The sequence below is a fragment of the Branchiostoma lanceolatum genome, chromosome 1 (genome assembly GCF_035083965.1).
Source record: "Branchiostoma lanceolatum isolate klBraLanc5 chromosome 1, klBraLanc5.hap2, whole genome shotgun sequence".
Taxonomy (NCBI): domain Eukaryota; kingdom Metazoa; phylum Chordata; class Leptocardii; order Amphioxiformes; family Branchiostomatidae; genus Branchiostoma; species Branchiostoma lanceolatum.
Window position 1 is genome coordinate 2,501 of NC_089722.1, and position 21,261 is coordinate 23,761.

General features: G+C 47.1%; 3 protein-coding genes across 3 annotated transcripts; all 3 read right to left on the reverse strand.

Annotated features, from left to right (window-relative positions):
- Positions 1 to 6,306: 6,306 nt before the first annotated feature.
- Positions 6,307 to 7,973, reverse strand: LOC136427662 (uncharacterized). Its single transcript, XM_066416712.1, has 3 exons — positions 7,650 to 7,973; positions 7,327 to 7,460; positions 6,307 to 7,174 (listed from the first exon to the last, which is right to left on the reverse strand). The coding sequence occupies exons 1-3, from the start codon at positions 7,804 to 7,806 to the stop codon at positions 7,049 to 7,051; spliced, it is 417 nt and encodes a 138-aa protein (XP_066272809.1). The 5' UTR covers positions 7,807 to 7,973; the 3' UTR covers positions 6,307 to 7,048.
- An 842-nt stretch (positions 7,974 to 8,815) lies between these two features.
- On the reverse strand, positions 8,816 to 11,384 carry LOC136445982 (lachesin-like). The gene is made up of 5 exons (XM_066444243.1): positions 11,237 to 11,384; positions 10,323 to 10,577; positions 9,926 to 10,110; positions 9,490 to 9,616; positions 8,816 to 8,976 (listed from the first exon to the last, which is right to left on the reverse strand). The coding sequence occupies exons 1-5, from the start codon at positions 11,382 to 11,384 to the stop codon at positions 8,816 to 8,818; spliced, it is 876 nt and encodes a 291-aa protein (XP_066300340.1).
- Positions 11,385 to 11,615: 231 nt separating this feature from the next.
- Positions 11,616 to 20,040, reverse strand: LOC136446372 (kin of IRRE-like protein 1). The gene is made up of 5 exons (XM_066444719.1): positions 19,940 to 20,040; positions 14,665 to 14,973; positions 14,252 to 14,390; positions 13,986 to 14,143; positions 11,616 to 11,767 (listed from the first exon to the last, which is right to left on the reverse strand). The coding sequence occupies exons 1-5, from the start codon at positions 20,001 to 20,003 to the stop codon at positions 11,616 to 11,618; spliced, it is 822 nt and encodes a 273-aa protein (XP_066300816.1). The 5' UTR covers positions 20,004 to 20,040.
- Positions 20,041 to 21,261: the final 1,221 nt, after the last annotated feature.

Genomic DNA, 21,261 nt, shown 5'->3' on the forward strand with positions numbered 1-21,261 from the left:
CCTAACCCTAACCCTAACCCTAACCCTAACCCTAACCCTAACCCTAACCCTAACCCTAACCCTAACCCTAACCCTAACCCTAACCCTAACCCTAACCCTAACCCTAACCCTAACCCTAACCCTAACCCTAACCCTAACCCTAACCCTAACCCTAACCCTAACCCTAACCCTAACCCTAACCCTAACCCTAACCCTAACCCTAACCCTAACCCTAACCCTAACCCTAACCCTAACCCTAACCCTAACCCTAACCCTAACCCTAACCCTAACCCTAACCCTAACCCTAACCCTAACCCTAACCCTAACCCTAACCCTAACCCTAACCCTAACCCTAACCCTAACCCTAACCCTAACCCTAACCCTAACCCTAACCCTAACCCTAACCCTAACCCTAACCCTAACCCTAACCCTAACCCTAACCCTAACCCTAACCCTAACCCTAACCCTAACCCTAACCCTAACCCTAACCCTAACCCTAACCCTAACCCTAACCCTAACCCTAACCCTAACCCTAACCCTAACCCTAACCCTAACCCTAACCCTAACCCTAACCCTAACCCTAACCCTAACCCTAACCCTAACCCTAACCCTAACCCTAACCCTAACCCTAACCCTAACCCTAACCCTAACCCTAACCCTAACCCTAACCCTAACCCTAACCCTAACCCTAACCCTAACCCTAACCCTAACCCTAACCCTAACCCTAACCCTAACCCTAACCCTAACCCTAACCCTAACCCTAACCCTAACCCTAACCCTAACCCTAACCCTAACCCTAACCCTAACCCTAACCCTAACCCTAACCCTAACCCTAACCCTAACCCTAACCCTAACCCTAACCCTAACCCTAACCCTAACCCTAACCCTAACCCTAACCCTAACCCTAACCCTAACCCTAACCCTAACCCTAACCCTAACCCTAACCCTAACCCTAACCCTAACCCTAACCCTAACCCTAACCCTAACCCTAACCCTAACCCTAACCCTAACCCTAACCCTAACCCTAACCCTAACCCTAACCCTAACCCTAACCCTAACCCTAACCCTAACCCTAACCCTAACCCTAACCCTAACCCTAACCCTAACCCTAACCCTAACCCTAACCCTAACCCTAACCCTAACCCTAACCCTAACCCTAACCCTAACCCTAACCCTAACCCTAACCCTAACCCTAACCCTAACCCTAACCCTAACCCTAACCCTAACCCTAACCCTAACCCTAACCCTAACCCTAACCCTAACCCTAACCCTAACCCTAACCCTAACCCTAACCCTAACCCTAACCCTAACCCTAACCCTAACCCTAACCCTAACCCTAACCCTAACCCTAACCCTAACCCTAACCCTAACCCTAACCCTAACCCTAACCCTAACCCTAACCCTAACCCTAACCCTAACCCTAACCCTAACCCTAACCCTAACCCTAACCCTAACCCTAACCCTAACCCTAACCCTAACCCTAACCCTAACCCTAACCCTAACCCTAACCCTAACCCTAACCCTAACCCTAACCCTAACCCTAACCCTAACCCTAACCCTAACCCTAACCCTAACCCTAACCCTAACCCTAACCCTAACCCTAACCCTAACCCTAACCCTAACCCTAACCCTAACCCTAACCCTAACCCTAACCCTAACCCTAACCCTAACCCTAACCCTAACCCTAACCCTAACCCTAACCCTAACCCTAACCCTAACCCTAACCCTAACCCTAACCCTAACCCTAACCCTAACCCTAACCCTAACCCTAACCCTAACCCTAACCCTAACCCTAACCCTAACCCTAACCCTAACCCTAACCCTAACCCTAACCCTAACCCTAACCCTAACCCTAACCCTAACCCTAACCCTAACCCTAACCCTAACCCTAACCCTAACCCTAACCCTAACCCTAACCCTAACCCTAACCCTAACCCTAACCCTAACCCTAACCCTAACCCTAACCCTAACCCTAACCCTAACCCTAACCCTAACCCTAACCCTAACCCTAACCCTAACCCTAACCCTAACCCTAACCCTAACCCTAACCCTAACCCTAACCCTAACCCTAACCCTAACCCTAACCCTAACCCTAACCCTAACCCTAACCCTAACCCTAACCCTAACCCTAACCCTAACCCTAACCCTAACCCTAACCCTAACCCTAACCCTAACCCTAACCCTAACCCTAACCCTAACCCTAACCCTAACCCTAACCCTAACCCTAACCCTAACCCTAACCCTAACCCTAACCCTAACCCTAACCCTAACCCTAACCCTAACCCTAACCCTAACCCTAACCCTAACCCTAACCCTAACCCTAACCCTAACCCTAACCCTAACCCTAACCCTAACCCTAACCCTAACCCTAACCCTAACCCTAACCCTAACCCTAACCCTAACCCTAACCCTAACCCTAACCCTAACCCTAACCCTAACCCTAACCCTAACCCTAACCCTAACCCTAACCCTAACCCTAACCCTAACCCTAACCCTAACCCTAACCCTAACCCTAACCCTAACCCTAACCCTAACCCTAACCCTAACCCTAACCCTAACCCTAACCCTAACCCTAACCCTAACCCTAACCCTAACCCTAACCCTAACCCTAACCCTAACCCTAACCCTAACCCTAACCCTAACCCTAACCCTAACCCTAACCCTAACCCTAACCCTAACCCTAACCCTAACCCTAACCCTAACCCTAACCCTAACCCTAACCCTAACCCTAACCCTAACCCTAACCCTAACCCTAACCCTAACCCTAACCCTAACCCTAACCCTAACCCTAACCCTAACCCTAACCCTAACCCTAACCCTAACCCTAACCCTAACCCTAACCCTAACCCTAACCCTAACCCTAACCCTAACCCTAACCCTAACCCTAACCCTAACCCTAACCCTAACCCTAACCCTAACCCTAACCCTAACCCTAACCCTAACCCTAACCCTAACCCTAACCCTAACCCTAACCCTAACCCTAACCCTAACCCTAACCCTAACCCTAACCCTAACCCTAACCCTAACCCTAACCCTAACCCTAACCCTAACCCTAACCCTAACCCTAACCCTAACCCTAACCCTAACCCTAACCCTAACCCTAACCCTAACCCTAACCCTAACCCTAACCCTAACCCTAACCCTAACCCTAACCCTAACCCTAACCCTAACCCTAACCCTAACCCTAACCCTAACCCTAACCCTAACCCTAACCCTAACCCTAACCCTAACCCTAACCCTAACCCTAACCCTAACCCTAACCCTAACCCTAACCCTAACCCTAACCCTAACCCTAACCCTAACCCTAACCCTAACCCTAACCCTAACCCTAACCCTAACCCTAACCCTAACCCTAACCCTAACCCTAACCCTAACCCTAACCCTAACCCTAACCCTAACCCTAACCCTAACCCTGACCCTGACCCTGACCCTGACCCCGACCCCGACCCCGACCCCGACCCCGACCCCGACCCCGACCCCGACCCCGACCCCGACCCCGACCCTGACCCTAACCCCCTAACCCCCTAACCCCCTAACCCCCTAACCCCCTAACCCCCTAACCCCCTAACCCCCTAACCCCCTAACCCCCTAACCCCCTAACCCCCTAACCCCCTGACCCTGACCCTGACCCTGACCCTGACCCTGACCCTGACCCTGACCCTAACCCCCTAACCCCCTAACCCCCTAACCCCCTAACCCCCTAACCCCCTAACCCTAACCCCCTAACCCTAACCCCCTAACCCTAACCCCCTAACCCCCTAACCCCCTAACCCCCTAACCCCCTAACCCCCTAACCCTAACCCTAACCCTGACCCTAACCCTGACCCTAACCCTGACCCTGACCCTACACCCTGACCCTACACCCTGACCCTACACCCTGACCCTACACCCTGACCCTACACCCTGACCCTGACCCTGACCCTGACCCTGACCCTGACCCTAACCCCTAACCCTAACCCCTAACCCCTAACCCCTAACCCTAACCCTAACCCTAACCCTAACCCCTAACCCTAACCCTGACCCGAACCCCGAACCCCGGACCCGAACCCCGGACCCGAACCCCGGACCCGAACCCCAGAACCTCATAACCGCAGAACCCCAGAACCTCCTAACCCCAGAACCCCAGAACCTCCTAACCCAAGAACCCCAGAACCTCCTAACCCTCACCCCCTTTACCTAACTCTCTAACCCCAACCCCAACCCCTAAACCCCTAACCCCAACCCCAAACCTGGCCCTGAGCCTGAAGCCTGACCCTGAGCCTAAACCCTGACCCTGACCCTAACCCTGACCCTGACCCTCACCCCTAACCACCAAACCCTAACCCCTAACCCTAAACCCTAACCCCTAAACTCTAAGAGAGTTCAAGAATAGCCAAAACTTTTGCAACCTGTATAACTAACACGAACTCCGAAACCAGAACAAGACACAGCTTCCTCATTTGAAACCGCCCTTGTGCCCTCTGCCGCCCTTGGAATGTCTGGTTTTCTCTCCAGAGAAGCAACAATAATCGAAGCCAGATGTATACTATGTAGCTTGTTTCATAACACAACAGATAACAACAGTTTGTGCTTTTCTTGTACTCTCTTAGCTTTAATTTGTGATAACTGTTATGATACAAGTCGTACACAATGGCTACTGTTACTTACGGTTCCGTGCAGTCTCCCGGATGCATAACTGTCCAGTCGTTGTTTGCCTATCACACCGTGATCCTTCCGCCAGATGAGTCACCTTTCAGTGAGTTTATACTTTCGGCGTTAAATTCAGCTTCTTACAGCAGCACGAGTCACAGGATGGCCAGCCAATGATACAGCGAACTCAGCAGTAAGTTCCACATCTTTCATCCCAGTAAACAGATTCACGCCTTGCCAGCATTCTCGTGTCTTCTTGACTGACTCGAACTAGATCTTTTTGGTCCTCTTACGTTGTCAGCGGGCCTAATCAAGTTGATCCTAGTGATCTCATCTCACGCTACAAGTACGCCACTCAGAGCTCGTGCCACAAGAGAAGCGTATCACCGCGTATAAAGCGCGAACATATAGCGTAATCGTGCCGCACTTGAACCACGGGGGACCGATGCAATCCGCATTCAGAAATGAAAATTTAATTATAGATAATGAAGGCGAACCTCGGTACGTCCTTGATAGGTGGCGCTTTTAGGGGCATGCCGCATGTCACTGTCGCTGTGTTAGATAGATGTGTTTTTAGAATTTGCAGAATTGAACTATTTCGATGTATAAACGTCTTCTGACACTATGTAGACTCGTTGTGGACTCACTTCGCCCGAAACTTGGTGTTTTCTGAGATCGACAGCTCAAAACGAATCTCAGATGGTTTCAATGTCGCGCGCTGTGTTCCAGTTTTCCGTGGACTGTCTGTGTACCTTGAAACGGTCAACTAACCCGACTGGCCTGGAACGAAAGGAACACCTTCTGAACCTTGGAGTATCGAGACAGCGAAGTAGAGCGAGGGGGGAAAGGCCGGTCAACACTTTATCCCTAAACTTTCTTCTCTTGTTGGGAAGAAACCGTTGATATGTAAATGCAGGCATGTCTGGCATACGGTAAAGCAGTTACCTACTCATAGATGCAAAGAAGACGTGGAATTTCAGTATGAAGAATAGATTTTGAACAAGTTAATACAAATAACTACGCGACTGATCAGTCTATAACGGATGAAGTGACGAAAGTATAAACGTACTGGTAGGTGACTCATCTGGCGGAAGTATCACGGTGTGATAGGCAAACAATGACAGGACATTTATGCGTGAAGAAGACGGCGAGGAACCGTAAGTAACCGGATTATACAGGAACATTTGTGGGACGTGAATCGCATTCTTGTTTGGAAGGGCAGTGGGCCTTCACTGAATACGTAGAAGAATTTGAGGCCTTTCCAAACTATGCAGGTATAGGGTTAGGGTTAGCGTTAGGGTTATAGGGTCGCGTTGTTTTGTTTAGCTCCGGCAGATTTACATATCAATGTAACCGTTTGTGCCGGGGACGCCGGCCTGTTTTCGATAGTGGTTGAAATTGGACATATACGGATTTTCCCACCTTTACAGCCTCTTGGACTGGAATGCATCTTTAGCAAACCTGCTTCTTTGAGTGTTGACTTCTCCTGTGGCAGCAGAGGTTGGCTTACGGTCCGCAAGGTTTGTAGGAATCCAGAGGAATACCTGCAGAACGCCGCCATGACAGGAACACAGCTTGCATACAAAAATCTACAGGGAGACGTGAATCGCCCTCGAAGTCAGTCAAAGGACTGAAAGGAGTTCCCAGTATGATCAGTTACGATTCAGATGTACGTAGTAGACAGCAACACATTAAAAAGTCGTTTGAACACTTTAAGGCATACGTTTTAATGACAGAGGTACAGACCGTGGCTGCCCCTAAAAGCGACGCCTATCCCTTTTAATACACACTTCAACCTTAACAATAACCTTCACTATGCTGAAGATGGATGCAACTGAACAACAGTTAGAATGCCTAGATGTACAATATTATTGTGAAATTTGGTACTTCACGTGCTTGGATACGCCTTGCATAATCAGGCATGTATGTACAAATCCACCGGCTAACTAACCCATTTGCCTGGAGCATCCAACCCCCCTTAGCCACTTCAATGGCTGCTGAGACCAGGTTTGACTGTTCTACGAACCACGCAAATTTCGATCCTATGCTGAGAAACCCGCAAAATGACTTTCGGCAGATGCTGTCTGGAACCAGGTCAAATGTTTACTTTATCGTAGCTGATTCATCTGCGTTAGCTTTTGTCTGTTTACTTTAAAGTCTGCTCTTCAGTCAAAGCCATTTCTATTTACATTTTGACTTACGGAACCCTCACGGTAATTTTTAGCAGAGTTGTAATTTACAGTTCATCCCAGACACGCTTTTATTCCAGACACGCTTTTATCCGAGACACGCTTTTATCCCAGACACGCTTTTATCGCAGACACGCTTTTATCGCAGACACGCTTTTATCGCAGACACGCTTTTATTACAGACACGCTATTATCACAGACACGCTTTTATCGCAGACACGCCTTTATCCCAGACACGTTTCTAAAGAACATTAGATGCTGTCGGCCTGCATGCCATCATCATCCTCACGCACACTGCAGGACAGGCGTGAGCCGCTAGATGGCGCTTGTCGGCTCCATCGTCTCTTGTCCCGAGTCGGTGGGGTAGGGGCAGGAACCTGAAGAGGTTGGGAACCAATGGTTGATTAAAGTTAAATGGCATATGCTGAAATGTACTACATTCATCCCAAGTGATCTGGGGAGTCATCTGTAAAAAACAATGTTTCGAAATCCGCAAATTTGACACGACGCTTTTGGGCTCGATACGCACCGCAATGTACTCTGGGTCTGACATGATGGCCTCTTCCGGTATGCCCCCACGTGACCGGATGTCCTCCCCGTCCGGCCGATGCCGCTCCACCGTTGTGTAGGGCGGTAAAGTGGTGGCGTGCGCATGCGCCAGACCTGAGGAAAGGATATTATGAGGCCCGTTAAAGTAGAGCTGCGTGCAGTTGGTAAATCAGAAATCCCATCCACCAGAAAGATACACGTTGTTTGCATTAAAAGGCAGGCAGGGCGCTGAGCTGGTCTAGTTTCTTGCCGTCTACTCCTTCAGAAAGCTCATTCCGTTAGAATTTTCCAAGTTTTACTCACGGGTGTAAGACAGTCCCACGGACGCCCACTGTTTGTCCCCCCGAGGCGGCGGGCGCGGCTTCAGGGTCCCGTCCAACTCCTGCAGTTCCAGGTCCTCCACACCGGAGTCGTTCGTACCATGCCCCAGCCTCTTCACGGACTTCGGGACGGCAGGCATCGAGCGGGTAGAGGACAGCGTGGACGTGTCTGAATCATTTATGTAAAACAGGTTATTGTTATCAGGTTGAAAAAAAAATGCGTAACAAACTACCTTTACTTAATAAAGAGGTAGGTAATATAGCAAGTTAGTTCTTCATCGTTCTTAACCCTATCTATACCGAGCTTTTTTGGGGATCCCTGGGACGGGGGGTGGGGGGTGGTGGTGCTGGGCTCATTCGCCCCCCCCCCCCCCCCCCCCGTCATAGCTTTCACACGATATAATGTATCATCACCAAATTTGCAGGGGTGATGTATATGTAAAGATTAATCACTCTTGAAATTTTTGTATCGTTATGACGTAGTATGACGTGATTATGACGTCATTGATGTTGTTCTAAGCGAAAGTTATTGACAAGTAACATTTTTTACAATTTTTAACACCAAATGACAATGAAAATGGACTTAAAACGTTAATTTGAATGTTTGTTTTTGTTTTAAAAAAACACGTAATGACGAATTTGAAGCGGAAAAGCCTGTATATAGCTAAACTAATGATGTTGGCCGCCATCTTGAATATGACTGATGACGTCATCAAATTAGCATAATCTATCAATATTAAATCATGAAAGCAACATTAAATCATATATGGTGTTAAAATGTATAAAAAGAAGTGTGATTGAAGCAGAAAACCTTGAAACCTCATTGTTTAAGCTTAATATTAGTGAATTTCGTAAAATATGCCTGTCAGAAACCCGTTGCCGTGACAACACAAAAAATGCCAAACTTATACTATTATTCTAAAATTGTAAATTCTAGGAAATTCTAAATTCTAGGAAAAATCACCACGTCTGATAATCCTGGCACACGTCGTTAGGCAATTACACCATGTCAAATTTGGCTAGGGCACTTTTAGCCAACCCCCCCCCCCCCCCCCCCCCCCCTCCTCCGGTTTAGGTGGGGTTAATGTTTCGAAGGACATCTCACCAATAAAGAACAAAAAAGAGAAAAAGTTCGTTTTTTGTACAGGTTTAAGGGCTGTACAAGCTAATTTCGCCGTTGGCTGTACCTTGCTTGGTGTTCCAACAGACCCATCGCTTCTTGACTGCCACGCAAACGATAACCGCGGCCACGATCCCCAGGACAACAGTCGCCATGGAGACGGAGATGGCGACCAGAGATCCATAAGAGCCTACATTCAATGGAACCGAAAACAACCATACCGGCTCTTTTTAATATTCAATCCTTCAGTCAAATCACCAAGTAAATGTGTCGTTTTACATTCGGTACGGATAAAACACAGATACTGAGGTTTGTCTTTTAGATAATCGTTTATCCACTGGCAAAAAACACAGAGCAAAGGCAGAGAATTATTTCTAAAGGTAATCATTTTAATTCCTCTTCTGTCTAACACAATGAAAAGAGTAATTTACAAACCAACACAAGGATGGATCAACGCTGTTTTAATTCATCTGGATTCTTCTATACGTTGGGTGATACTCAGTACATCGTCAGGACAATTATATAGTGATGCTAGTGATGCTCAAGGCTTAGGTACTAGCTTACCTGAATATGCGTTAAAAGCTAAAAACACGTGCATATTTATATCGCAAGCTAAGAACGCGAACGAAAGAGGAAAATGTTAAACGTTTGTAAGAAAGGTAGTGTGTAACTCTGGCTTTCTGCATAACTTGTGTTTTTTTACCTGTCACCTCCAGATGAATCTCCCTCCGCGCCTCCCCGAACATGTTGGCGGCTTGGCAGATGTACGTCCCTTCCTGAGCTTTCCCGACATCCTTCAGGAGAAGCGTGCTGGACATACCTTCCTCCGTCTGTATGGGAGTCATCACATGATGGATCGTTTTTACTTTGCTGTATACATTTCTATAATCAGCAATAAAATGGCTGACATTTTGGAAACACTGAAAGGACCAAAAGCACAATTAGAACACCATTGATGGTGTAAAACTTTTGTAGAGGGAGCTGCCGGATGAAGTCTTGTGTTTGCCTTGATTTTCCATAACCAGTCCTCTGCACTGAGTGTCTGGGTCTCCCCCCTTTTTTTTCAAAATCATCCACAGAGCTTAAATATGGCATGTCGCATGATTACCCATCATGTTAGTAATAATGATAGTCCGTACCGGCTTTTGGACTATTGACATGCTTCCATCTGTCGCCATGACAACAATCTCAGCTGATTGCTTGTTTCGCCAGAACCAGGTCACCTGACTGGGCAAGGGGTCACCGAGAATCTCGCAGTGAAATCTCGCGTTACTTCCTGCGGTGACGACAAGTGCTGAGAGACCACTATGGATGGATGGCTTTCCTGAATTGAAAACGAAAACAGTGGACAAATTGCTTTAATCCTATTCTGAGAATTGTTAGCTCTGGACACTTTGGACAGTTCGGGCCTTAAACAATCTTGTCCCAAATCCCAAGCTAGATTAAAGTGCCAGAAACAATCAGGATAAAAGCTAACCTTGACACTGACAGAGTAGGTACCGAGCAAAAGGCGGCCGAGTACGACATTTCACAGACCTACGACGTCGACGTACACGTCCTTGGTGACTTCCCGGAAGCCGTCGCTGGCAGCCACGCATTGATACGTGCCCTGCACGTCGTACCGCACCCGGTGGAAGCGGAGCGGGTTGTCCCAGTACAGACTTGTATCCTTCCGCCGCCAGCGGACGTGAGGTTCGGGGTTCCCGGCAGCCAGGCACTGGAGGTACCGGTCATCCTGCCCGAACTGCATCGTCACTTTGTCTTCCGTGGTGGCGGCTATAGTAGGGGGATCTGCGGGCCAAGAAAGCAGCGGCTGTCACATAAGCATATAGTACACAGTTATAGCTGTAACATCAGCCTAACTTACACAGTTACAGCGGCCATTACATCAGCATAACTTAAACAGTTGCAGCGGCAGCTACATCAGCATAACGTATACAGTTACAGCGACTGTTACAGCATCATAACGTTCACAGTTAAAGCGACTGTTACATCAGCATAGCGTATAAAGATACGGCGGCTGTTACAGCATCATAACGTACACAGTTAAAGCGACTGTTACATCAGCATAGCGTATTAAGATACAGCGGCTGTTAAACTTACACAGTTACATCGCCATCGGCTGTTACATCAGCATAGCGTACAAGGTTATAAAAATGTGTCTCGGTACGACAGGCCGCAGGGTGTTTGCAGCTATTCCAACGTGAAATGCAAACTGAAGTCGATTAAATGGGTTTGCATTTTTATTAAATGTGCATCAGATTTTCTAAAATCAAACAACATTAGAATACTTTTTCTGATATTAATCAGAATATACCGGAAACAAAATTAATGCACTAGCTTATATCAAACAATACCTCTAAAAGTAACAATCTGACAAAGACAAAGGCAATAACAATAAGAAGACTTTGATTTTTGTAGTCAGTTGCATGCCATCATCTGCTACTTACAGTACACTTGAAGAGTGATAGTCCCAACCCCCCCTGGAGGGACCCCATTGTCGGCCTCACATTGGTACAGTCCGCCGTCGTTCCTGTACGCCTTGGTAATCTGCAGCACGTGCTCCCTGTGAGGTGTGGGGGTTTCAAAGCAGAGCATTATCATCATGATTGTTGTTGTATAATTGTATTACAACATATATGTACTCAAGTATATCGCCTTATACATACTTTTTGTCCTAAGATATACACTATAAAGTATCGACTAAAGTTAACATGAAACAAAGCTTTTAATGCAGCTGGTGGTGGGGTAAATAATCACCTACAGGCCTAATAACTGTCAGCATTGTGTCTCATGCCATAATGCCTTGTGAGATATCCGACAGATTATTTACCTAGGCATGTTGAATGACCGAAGACTATCCCCCAGTTTCCGCCACGTCACAGTGGATTTGGGGTTGCTGTCCACCATGCAGTTGAGACTGGCCGGCTCGCCCTCCCTCACGTGCACGGACGGACTCGGCACCTGCACCACCGGCGGGTCTGGGGGGTGATCAGATGTTAAGTATAACTTCCCTTTAATTTCATGAAGTATATATTTTGTCATTACGTCATTTTCATTGCCGTTTGCCACGCAATAATTTTGTTTGATTTAAAAAAAACAAGAGCTTTTAAAAAAAGCTGGCGTTTCGGCTACGTTTATAAGTGTGAATTGTCTTTTCCCTTTACTTGAAGTAAAATCTGCCAGAGGAAGTCACTCAAGGGCTGTTCAGTCTATAAGAAAAATTGTCATTTTGGGAAATGAGTACTGTTTTAATAGAGAAAGGCAGATTGGGGAAAGCAATTTTGAAGTTACGTCACTTAACTTAAGTGCTTTTGAAAAAGCTGGTCTTGGCCTACAACTTGTGCTTATTTGTAAAATGTATAATAGGCTCATTATAAAAGCTATCAATGTAATTATGTACATGGCACGCAATAAAACATAAAATTTGAAAAAGCACCATTGAATCATCAGCACTATGGTAATTAAGTGAAATAGAAGTTCATAACAGCTAAGGTTCTATCTAAAATGACTACCAAATGTCAAACAAATCAACAGCTACCGTATTTCTTCTAATAAAGGACGCACCCCAAATAAAGTGCGCACCCCCGATTTGGGCTTCACCGCAACCCCAATCACGCCAGCTGAGATACTTCACAGAAAAACCTTAATAAAGTGCGCACCCCCCATCTGCCGCTGTCGCTCGGCGCGTCTCCAAGATGTGACCACGCCCCGGTATTCGGCACGCTATGAAGTCCTGGTGTCTTTCTTAATCGTTCCATTTTCAAGGAATTTTCGGGAAAACATTACCATTATTTGGGGTCAACACTTAACCCTCTACTCCGCTCAAATTTTGAGTAAAACGTTTTGAAGTTTAAACGTCACGCTGCTGAGAACCTCGCGCCAGGATATCTGACAAACTCCCTTGATATTGAAGGACCAGACGACGATCCGCTTGATTTCTACCGGGCTAGTCAAAGACAAACGTGTAAAACGCATTTTGAGATAAAAATAAAAGTTCGTCTCTCGGCATTTATGCCGCAAAATACATAAGACAAAGGCCTTGTATATATTAAATGAATATTTAAAAATAACAAATATAAAATATTTCTTTATTTATTAATGAAAAAAATGATATTCATAAATATGATATTGATAGATTAATATAATATCAATATATATTTTTGATATTCAATATCTAAAAAGAAAAAAAAAATCCATGCACGGAGACGAACCCGGATCCTCTGGGTCCGAAGTGCTTGGCGTTGCCAGATCGGCCAAGCTGCGGTACGTAACTATTTACTCTGGACGTAATGCTATAACCTCACTATATGGTATCATTTATGCCGATTTTTGCTCGTTTTCTTGACGAAATCATTTTTTTTCTTCTGCAATCTTGTGGAATAGATGTAATATGGTCATTTTTCAGGATATCAAAGTCCGAAACCACAATGCAATGATATTTCCGAACAGTTGTAGCATTTACATGCGGTCGCCGTCCTGTGTCACATGCAAATCTGGCGTGCGTGCCTTTTCCTGCTCTCTTGCCATATAAGGCAACGGCTATACAAGGATTTGAGAACGTATTGCCATATAAGGTCTTATTGTGTGCGACACAGTGTTGAACCAAGCATGCATGCTTGAAGGTAAAAGCCAGGACATTGCGTTTCGGTGCGAAAGCACCGAAACGCAAAAATTATATATCTATATATATACGTTCAGTTATAAGTTTCTGTATAAAATACCAGACTCACTCTTGACTCTCAGGATCCTGAATAAAACATCAGACTCACACTTGACTGTCAGGATCCTGAATAAAACATCAGACCTACACTTGACACTCATGATCCTGTATAAAACACAAGACTCACTCTTGACTCTCAGGATCCTGTATAAATATCAGACTCACACTTGACTCTCAGGATCCTGTATAAAACACGAGACTCACACTTGACTGTCAGGATCCTGAATAAAACATCAGACCTACACTTGACACTCATGATCCTGTATAAAACACAAGACTCACTCTTGACTCTCAGGATCCTGTATAAATACCAGACTCACACTTGACTCTCAGGATCCTGTGTGAAACATCAGACTCACACTTGACTCTCAGGATCCTGTATAAAACACCAGACTCAGCCTTAACTGTCAGGATCCTGTATAAAACACCAGACTCACACTTGACTCTCAGGATCCTGTATAAAACATTAAACTCACACTTGACTCTCAGGATCCTAGACGAGGCCTTTGTCCTGGCGAGTTGCGGGAAGCCCTGGTCGGCTAGGCAGGTGAAGTTGGCGCCGTTGTCCCATTTGGTCAGCCGCGGGAGGAACAGCTCCAGGGTTTGGTCTTCATTGGTTGACATAGTCGCCGACCTGTCGCATCGTGTAGGGTTAAGATAATGCTATTTACCGGTTCTAACTTATTTAGTCACATGTCTATGAGATAAGTATATAAAATGTACATAAATAAAATGGCCTTACCTAAACGGCTGTGTCCCGTTCAGCCAGGTGAGCCGAGCTGCGGGGTGCCCACCTGACGCTCGGCAGGTGAGGGACAGCTGATGACCTGCCGTCAGGGTCAGCTCTCCGCCTGATATGGTCGGCGGAGTCGGCATCGGAACTAAAACATGTAATACTTTCCTGATACATATATCATCAAACATACTTTGGAACACAACAAAGTGGATTGGACTAGATCGTGTAGCTTTCATTGTACCAAATCGTTCTTTTCAGGATAGATTACTTTGGCGGTACTCACCGACCACTGTCAGTGCGGTGGATATAATGGCAGGGTCGGTAGGGTGGGGGGGGGGGGGGGGGGGGAGGGGGCGGGGGTACCGAGCATATCGGGCCTGCTCGGGAGGGTGGGTATGGATCACTTTGGCGGTACTCACCGACCACTGTCAGTGCGGCATCGGCGGCATCATCCGGGTGAGTGTAGCAGCTGTATTTCCCGTCGTCCTTCAACAGAGAATCCCTGATTTCCAAGTTGAATTCTCCCTTGGAACTATCGCCGACAATCTTATGGCGTCTGTAGGCCTTCAGGACGTTCCTATTGTAAGATATTGTCTTCTCGTCCGGTCCCCCTTCCCATATCACTGTGTCGTCATCAGCCAGTCCGATGAATGCGCACTTCATGACCGAAGTCTGGCCACGGAGGACTGCAACCGGCTCCGGCCTCTCTCGGAAAGATGCCCCGTTCACTCGAAACAGAATACACGGTTATCAAGTGTCAGTAGGTTCAATGCACTCTCTTTATGTACTGTTCTTCTCTGCTGCTGCTGCTATATCAATCATTCCCAAGACAGATTATCATTTTTTGTTTGTTTTTGTTAAAGTAAAATAACGTTTTGTTTAGTTAAAATGACCCTGTCTGATTCTTTGGCAAGCTAATCTAACATCGCTTATTGTACGATCAAAGCAAATAGATGTAGCTGTCTGTCTTCCATTAAGAAGAACGTCAAATATCATGAACTATTATTTTGGAGGCGGGAGGTCACTGCCTCTGCTCGTAAAACAAGGCCAACATGTATTCAGCTTTGGAACATCGACCCGTTCAGGGCGGCCTTCCTTGTACATATCGAATTAACACTTTCAATCTTCCGGAGGTTAAAGTGACAGTCAAGCCGCGTGTATCGATGTTCAATATTTTGTGGCCGAAACTTCAAATTATCATGATGCCTTTAAAACCGCGGGATCAACTCGATGTTCAAAGAGAATATCAATGAGAAATGGCCACGGCCTGACGACCCATAAATATTTGCCTCATACCTGATTATCTGAAAATGTACTTTAAAAAAATATCATTTGGCGAGCACCACCAATGCAAGTTCAGTTGGAAAGCTGCGTTGTAAGTATAATATTTCCTAATCAAGTTCATCGGCACTCTGGTCGTTACCATAACTTTGTTAAGACGCCGAAGTAATTCCAATAAGCACATTACGACAGTTAAGGGACCACGAGAAGAATAACCAGGGCCAGGTTGGGGTGACCGCTTCGGGCAGAGGGACGTGCGGGGAATAGCAGAGAAACTCTGCACGTCAGCTCGATATTACTTTTCTTCGCCATGCCATCTACTTGTTCTATTTCTCAGAACAATACAGGCCGGTACCATTACCGTGTAGCGCTTTACGGTGTGTGGTTATCCAGAATAGCAGCCCTTTTCAGGATTTGTTATTACCAAATGGTCCTCTAAGGCTGGGATTTGGAAGCTGGGTTTCGATCTGTTTGGATTATGTGCTTTCTATGCCCACGAGGAGAAATATTCCGTGCAGGGTATTAAAACCTGGCAGTACATTCACATCACGTAGTGCGACGCACCTCCAGTCTTTGATATTTGATTATCAATCATTTACATGACAACGGAATTAAACACACTGTAGAGACTGTAGGGTTCACGGACAAGCAGTGCAGATTAATGTCGACAGGTTCACAATCATAAACCCAAGTTTTACATTCACGTTATGTTCATTCAGATCTACAGTCTAATAAGCAGGTGCGTTTTGTTGCAGTTTGTCTGGATATCTTACAAAATAACAAACTCAACTATGCCATGTGACATGTACCCACTCCGTCTGTTTAACACATTTTAATCTGTTATCACTCATCAGATCGATGAAGAAGGCAGCAATGCCTTGGAGCAGTGCGACAATTACTTGCAGCAGTGCGATAATGACTTGCAGCAGTGCGATAATGACTTGTAGCAGTGCGATAATGACTTGTAGCAGTGCGATAATGACTTGTTACATTGCAATAATGACCTGCAGCAGTGCGATAATGCCTAGTAGCAGTACGATAATGCCTTGTAGCAGTGCGATAATGACTTGTAGCAGTGCGATAATGACTTACAGCAGTGCGATAATGACTTGCAGCAGTGTGATAATATCTTGTGGCAGTGCGATAATGACTTGCAGCAGAGTGATAATGAATTGCAGCAGTGCGATTAAAAAACTGCAAAGAAAATCAGAGAGCTACGGCAGCTTGCAGGAAAGAAGACGCAGTGGAAAGAAATGAAGAATGCAGTCAGAGGTTGTTTCCACAACTACCTGAGCTGCAGAACACAGTGGATAATCATCATCAGTGCGATAATGACTTGCAGCAGTGCGAAAATGACTTACAACAGTGTCATATGATCAAAAGGTCTCGCAGGAGTGCGATGATGACTTGCTGCAGTGCGATAATGCCTTGCAGCAGTGCGATAATGCCTTGCAGCAGTGCGATAATGACTTGCAGCAGTGCGATAATGCCTTGTAGCAGTGCGATAATGACCTACAGCAGTACGATAATTACTTAGCTTGCAGCAGTGCGATAATGCCTTGCAGCAGTACGATAATGACTTGTAGCAGTGCGATAATGCCATAGCTTGCAGCAGTGCGGTAATGACCTGTAGCAGTGCACCTGGTATTTATGACGGAATACGATGCATCGCCTTGTTTCGCCTCCCAGTTAATCATCCATCCTGAAGTACATAACTACATATGTCCAATTTAGATAAAGCTATTCTCAATGTTTATGAACGGCTCCAGTGCCTCACATTAATATAACTCAGTTATACACCCATGTGGACTTGGATAGATCTGTCCGCTGTAAAATGTTCGAAGCCTTACATTAAGCCGCCCGACCCTCCATCCTTATCTAACTTCGGTGTTGATTAAGAACAGCTGACATGTCATTGTGGTTCAAATGTAAGGAACATCTGGACCTCCCTGTGCTTGAACGAAAAGAGCTGCTTGAGAAAAGTGCGCTATCCTCCAGCCACGCTGGCATGTAACAGATGTGCACATTTCGGCCCCAGGGAGAGATAAGGCAGTTCGCCATTCGGGAAATCCACTTTAGATGCACATCAAGGAATAAGTGTCAGCTAGATGCCTACATATATGTTGATAGAATAATACACTCTTTTCTAGCAGATTTCAATCGGAACCTTTTATCTGCGATTAGATTCGCTTTGCATCTTTTTTCAACAGGCAAAATTTTACTATCAACATGCGTCTTCAGCCTTGATGAGTGATTGGCCTTCACCGCTCCTAAGACGATCCCCATTCTCTGTATGTCTCTCAGTGAAAGCCTTTTGAAGCATCCCTCCAGCGCAGTCATTGCTCTGGCTTCTAGCACGCCTGCCAGAGTATTGAATTTGTGAATTGCAAAGTGTCCAGGTATACTACGTATGATGGCTGGGCACATTTTCTAAGCAGCTAATCCTGGCGTTATAATTAAGGAGGACATTTTCACCAGCACTTAATGCAAATGACGACTTCAAGTCATGAATGCTCGAACCCTATTTCTTCTAGCAGTGTCCAACGTTATGTATTGATCTATGCGATAAAACCTAATCATTTACTATTTTAGGTCACCGGATTTGAAGTAGCAATTACAAATTTGAATAATTAATGACGTCGTAATCACATGTCACGATTCAATTAGAATCAGATTCAATAAAACTTAGTGCAAAAAGGATGTCCGGCATATTAAACTAAGAACCCCTGAAGATTGAAAAGTGCCTTTCTTTCTATTTCTACTCCATGTTTCCATTTCAAGTAGGCCAAAATAGGAACGTGACAGAAAAAGCAGTAGATGTGATCGGCAGGTCGCATATTGATCTTCCTTTTGCACTTTCCCTTTCAGCTTAGTTAAAGGTCCCTGTAATTTCCCGTTCAGCTCAGCTGGAAGGTCCCTGTAATTTCATTCCGGGTTGTCAGCTTCACCGCCCGGGTCATGTGCCAGTCTGGGCTGTGGGCGTGCGACCTTCACACGGGGTTTGTGCATGAAAGCAATCGCGTCCAGCCACGCGTCGCTCACCCGGGGGTTGTCAGGAGCAGGTAATGAAGATGCAAGACGCGCGGCGAGGAACATTTAATTGGGTTCATTTCAATGAAGCCCACAAGGATAATTGTTCCAATGGTTTTCGCAAGTCACATTCGATGCAAATGACTTACCATTACTCGTCTAGCTTACTCTTTACTCCTGCTTTTCAGAATTCAAAGTAGTTGAATATTCCAAATACGTCGCAAAGAGGCATCTGTTGTTTGAATGTAGGGTAAGTTAGGGTTGCATGGGACATCGCGAAACGTCCATTTCCACTGACTACACAAGGAACAGCCCTAACTGCTTGCAGTCAGACGTACCAGGGTTTCTTTTCCTTAGTTTATCATGAGAAGGATTTAGCTACGTTCCGGGTGACATGTGTCCTATAATACCTGTGACATGTGAGATGCAGTATCGACTAATTTACATGCAAAACGAAGACAGCAGGAAAACCGATTTCTCGTTAACGCGTGCTTCTCCTTTATAGTCGTGGTTTTCGATCCCCGCTGCCTCCGCGTGCGTGGCAACTGGCAAGGTCCTAATGAGACGGTTCATCAGGACCGAACACGTTAGCTGAGCCAGGTGGACCGGGGCTGCAGCACGTTAGCTGAGCCAGGTGGCCCGGGGCTGGAACACGTTAGCTGAGCCAGGTGGCCCGGGGCTGGAACACGTTAGCTGAGCCAGGTGGACCGGGGCTGGAACACGTTAGCTGAGCCAGGTGGCCCGGGGCTGGAACACGTTAGCTGAGCCAGGTGGCCCGGGGCTGGAGCACGTTAGCTGAGCCAGGTGGCCCGGGGCTGGAACACGTTAGCTGAGCCAGGTGGACCGGGGCTGGAACACGTTAGCTGAGCCAGGTGGCCCGGGGCTGGAACACGTTAGCTGAGCCAGGTGGCCCGGGGCTGGAGCACGTTAGCTGAGCCAGGTGGCCCGGGGCTGGAACACGTTAGCTGAGCCAGGTGGACCGGGGCTGGAGCACGTTAGCTGAGCCAGGTGGCCCGGGGCTGGAGCACGTTAGCTAAGCCGTGCGGATCGGGATTGGAGAAACATACGCTACTGAGCAATTGTACCTTTCCTCATCCCAGGCAGCCAGACTAGAACGCAGTATTTCTCCATTTCAGATTCATGTTTTATCTCCTACTCTCACATATTTGACAGATTTGACAGATTTGTGTTTATCTTCCAAGAAACACTGATGGCATCCTCCTATCCGAATGTATCATGTATACAGTCTGCCTATTAGTAAGAAGCCGCATCCATCATTGACCCACTTCAAGTCCCACATGGATGTCCCAAGTCGCCACCAGGAAATGTAACAGAGGAATAGACTCACGTACCTGACTGAGACAAAGCTTGACGCAAACTCACCTGTCTGAAGCCACGCCGTCAGGACCAGGACTACGCCGTACCTGGAGACGAGTCCAGACGCCATGTTCGTCACTGCACACGGCTCGCCTCCTGCCTGCTGACTCCTGTAAGCACTGTTCACTGTTGCCTCCCGCACAGTCGCGTATAAAGCAGTACTAACGCCTCCTGCCTGCTGACTCCTGTAAGCGAGCGGACACCGTGCACACGGCCCTGTGTGAAGGCCTCCTGCCTGCTGACTCCTGTAAGCGAGCGGACACCGTGCACACGGCCCTGTGTGGAGGCTTCCTGCCTGCTGACTCCTGTAAGCGAGCGGACACCGTGCACACGGCCCTGTGTGAACGCCTCCTGCCTGCTGACTCCTGTAAGCGAGCGGACACCGTGCACACGGCCCTGTGTGGAGGCTTCCTGCCTGCTGACTCCTGTAAGCGAGCGGACACCGTGCACACGGCCCTGTGCGGAGCAGCACTGTTCACTGTTGCCCCCCGCACAGTCGCGTATACAGCAGTACTAACGCCTCCTGCCTGCTGACTCCTGTAAGCGAGCGGACACCGTGCACACGGCCCTGTGTGGAGGCCTCCTGCCTGCTGACTCCTGTAAGCGAGCGGACACCGTGCACACGGCCCTGTGTGGAGGCTTCCTGCCTGCTGACTCCTGTAAGCGAGCGGACACCGTGCACACGGCCCTGTGTGAACGCCTCCTGCCTGCTGACTCCTGTAAGCGAGCGGACACCGTGCACACGGCCCTGTGTGGAGGCTTCCTGCCTGCTGACTCCTGTAAGCGAGCGGACACCGTGCACACGGCCCTGTGCGGAGCAGCACTGTTCACTGTTGCCCCCCGCACAGTCGCGTATACAGCAGTACTAACGTCTCCTGCCTGCTGACTCCTGTAAGCGAGCAGACACCGTGCACACGGCCCTGTACATTCCTTAGTACATTTGATACGCTGATGATAATGCTAAGCTTTCCGCCCACTTGTTGCAGTAGAAGAACCTCCTCATCAAGAGAGGCAAAAACGCCACCCATGTGTTCTCTGTCAGAAGAAAATGGGGTATTTCCCCCACTCTTTACGTCAGTGCGGGGGCTTCTTTAAGGTATGGTTATAGTTGTCCACTCATAGGCATTGAACTACCTCGCTGGGAGATGGAGACGATTATGCTAGGAGTTAGCGGTGAACATTGGTTTGAAGGCTTGCAGGTTGCACATGGGAGGGGGAAAGCTGTCATCGTGAGAGTTCCATATGTTGGAATTTTTTGGAAAGAAACTGTTGCTATAGGACGAGACGAGATGTATATATATATATATATATATATATATATATATATA

What these genes read in the sequence shown, in the direction of transcription:
- LOC136427662 (XM_066416712.1), bottom strand. Translation starts at nt 7,806, where the DNA reads ATGCCTGCCGTCCCGAAGTCCGTGAAGAGGCTGGGGCATGGTACGAAC. An exon ending in CGTGGGACTGTCTTACACCC is followed by an intron (nt 7,461 to 7,649) that starts GTGAGTAAAACT and finishes TCCTTTCCTCAG; the next exon opens with GTCTGGCGCATGCGCACGCC. An exon ending in CAGACCCAGAGTACATTGCG is followed by an intron (nt 7,175 to 7,326) that starts GTGCGTATCGAG and finishes CAACCTCTTCAG; the next exon opens with GTTCCTGCCCCTACCCCACC.
- LOC136445982 (XM_066444243.1), bottom strand. Translation starts at nt 11,384, where the DNA reads ATGCTCTGCTTTGAAACCCCCACACCTCACAGGGAGCACGTGCTGCAG. An exon ending in TGTCAATAGTCCAAAAGCCG is followed by an intron (nt 9,617 to 9,925) that starts GTACGGACTATC and finishes ACTCCCATACAG; the next exon opens with ACGGAGGAAGGTATGTCCAG. An exon ending in GATTCATCTGGAGGTGACAG is followed by an intron (nt 8,977 to 9,489) that starts GTAAAAAAACAC and finishes CATTGAATGTAG; the next exon opens with GCTCTTATGGATCTCTGGTC.
- LOC136446372 (XM_066444719.1), bottom strand. Translation starts at nt 20,003, where the DNA reads ATGGCGTCTGGACTCGTCTCCAGGTACGGCGTAGTCCTGGTCCTGACG. An exon ending in AACGGGACACAGCCGTTTAG is followed by an intron (nt 14,144 to 14,251) that starts GTAAGGCCATTT and finishes ACGATGCGACAG; the next exon opens with GTCGGCGACTATGTCAACCA. An exon ending in TAGGATCCTGAGAGTCAAGT is followed by an intron (nt 11,768 to 13,985) that starts GTGAGTTTAATG and finishes ATCACCCCCCAG; the next exon opens with ACCCGCCGGTGGTGCAGGTG.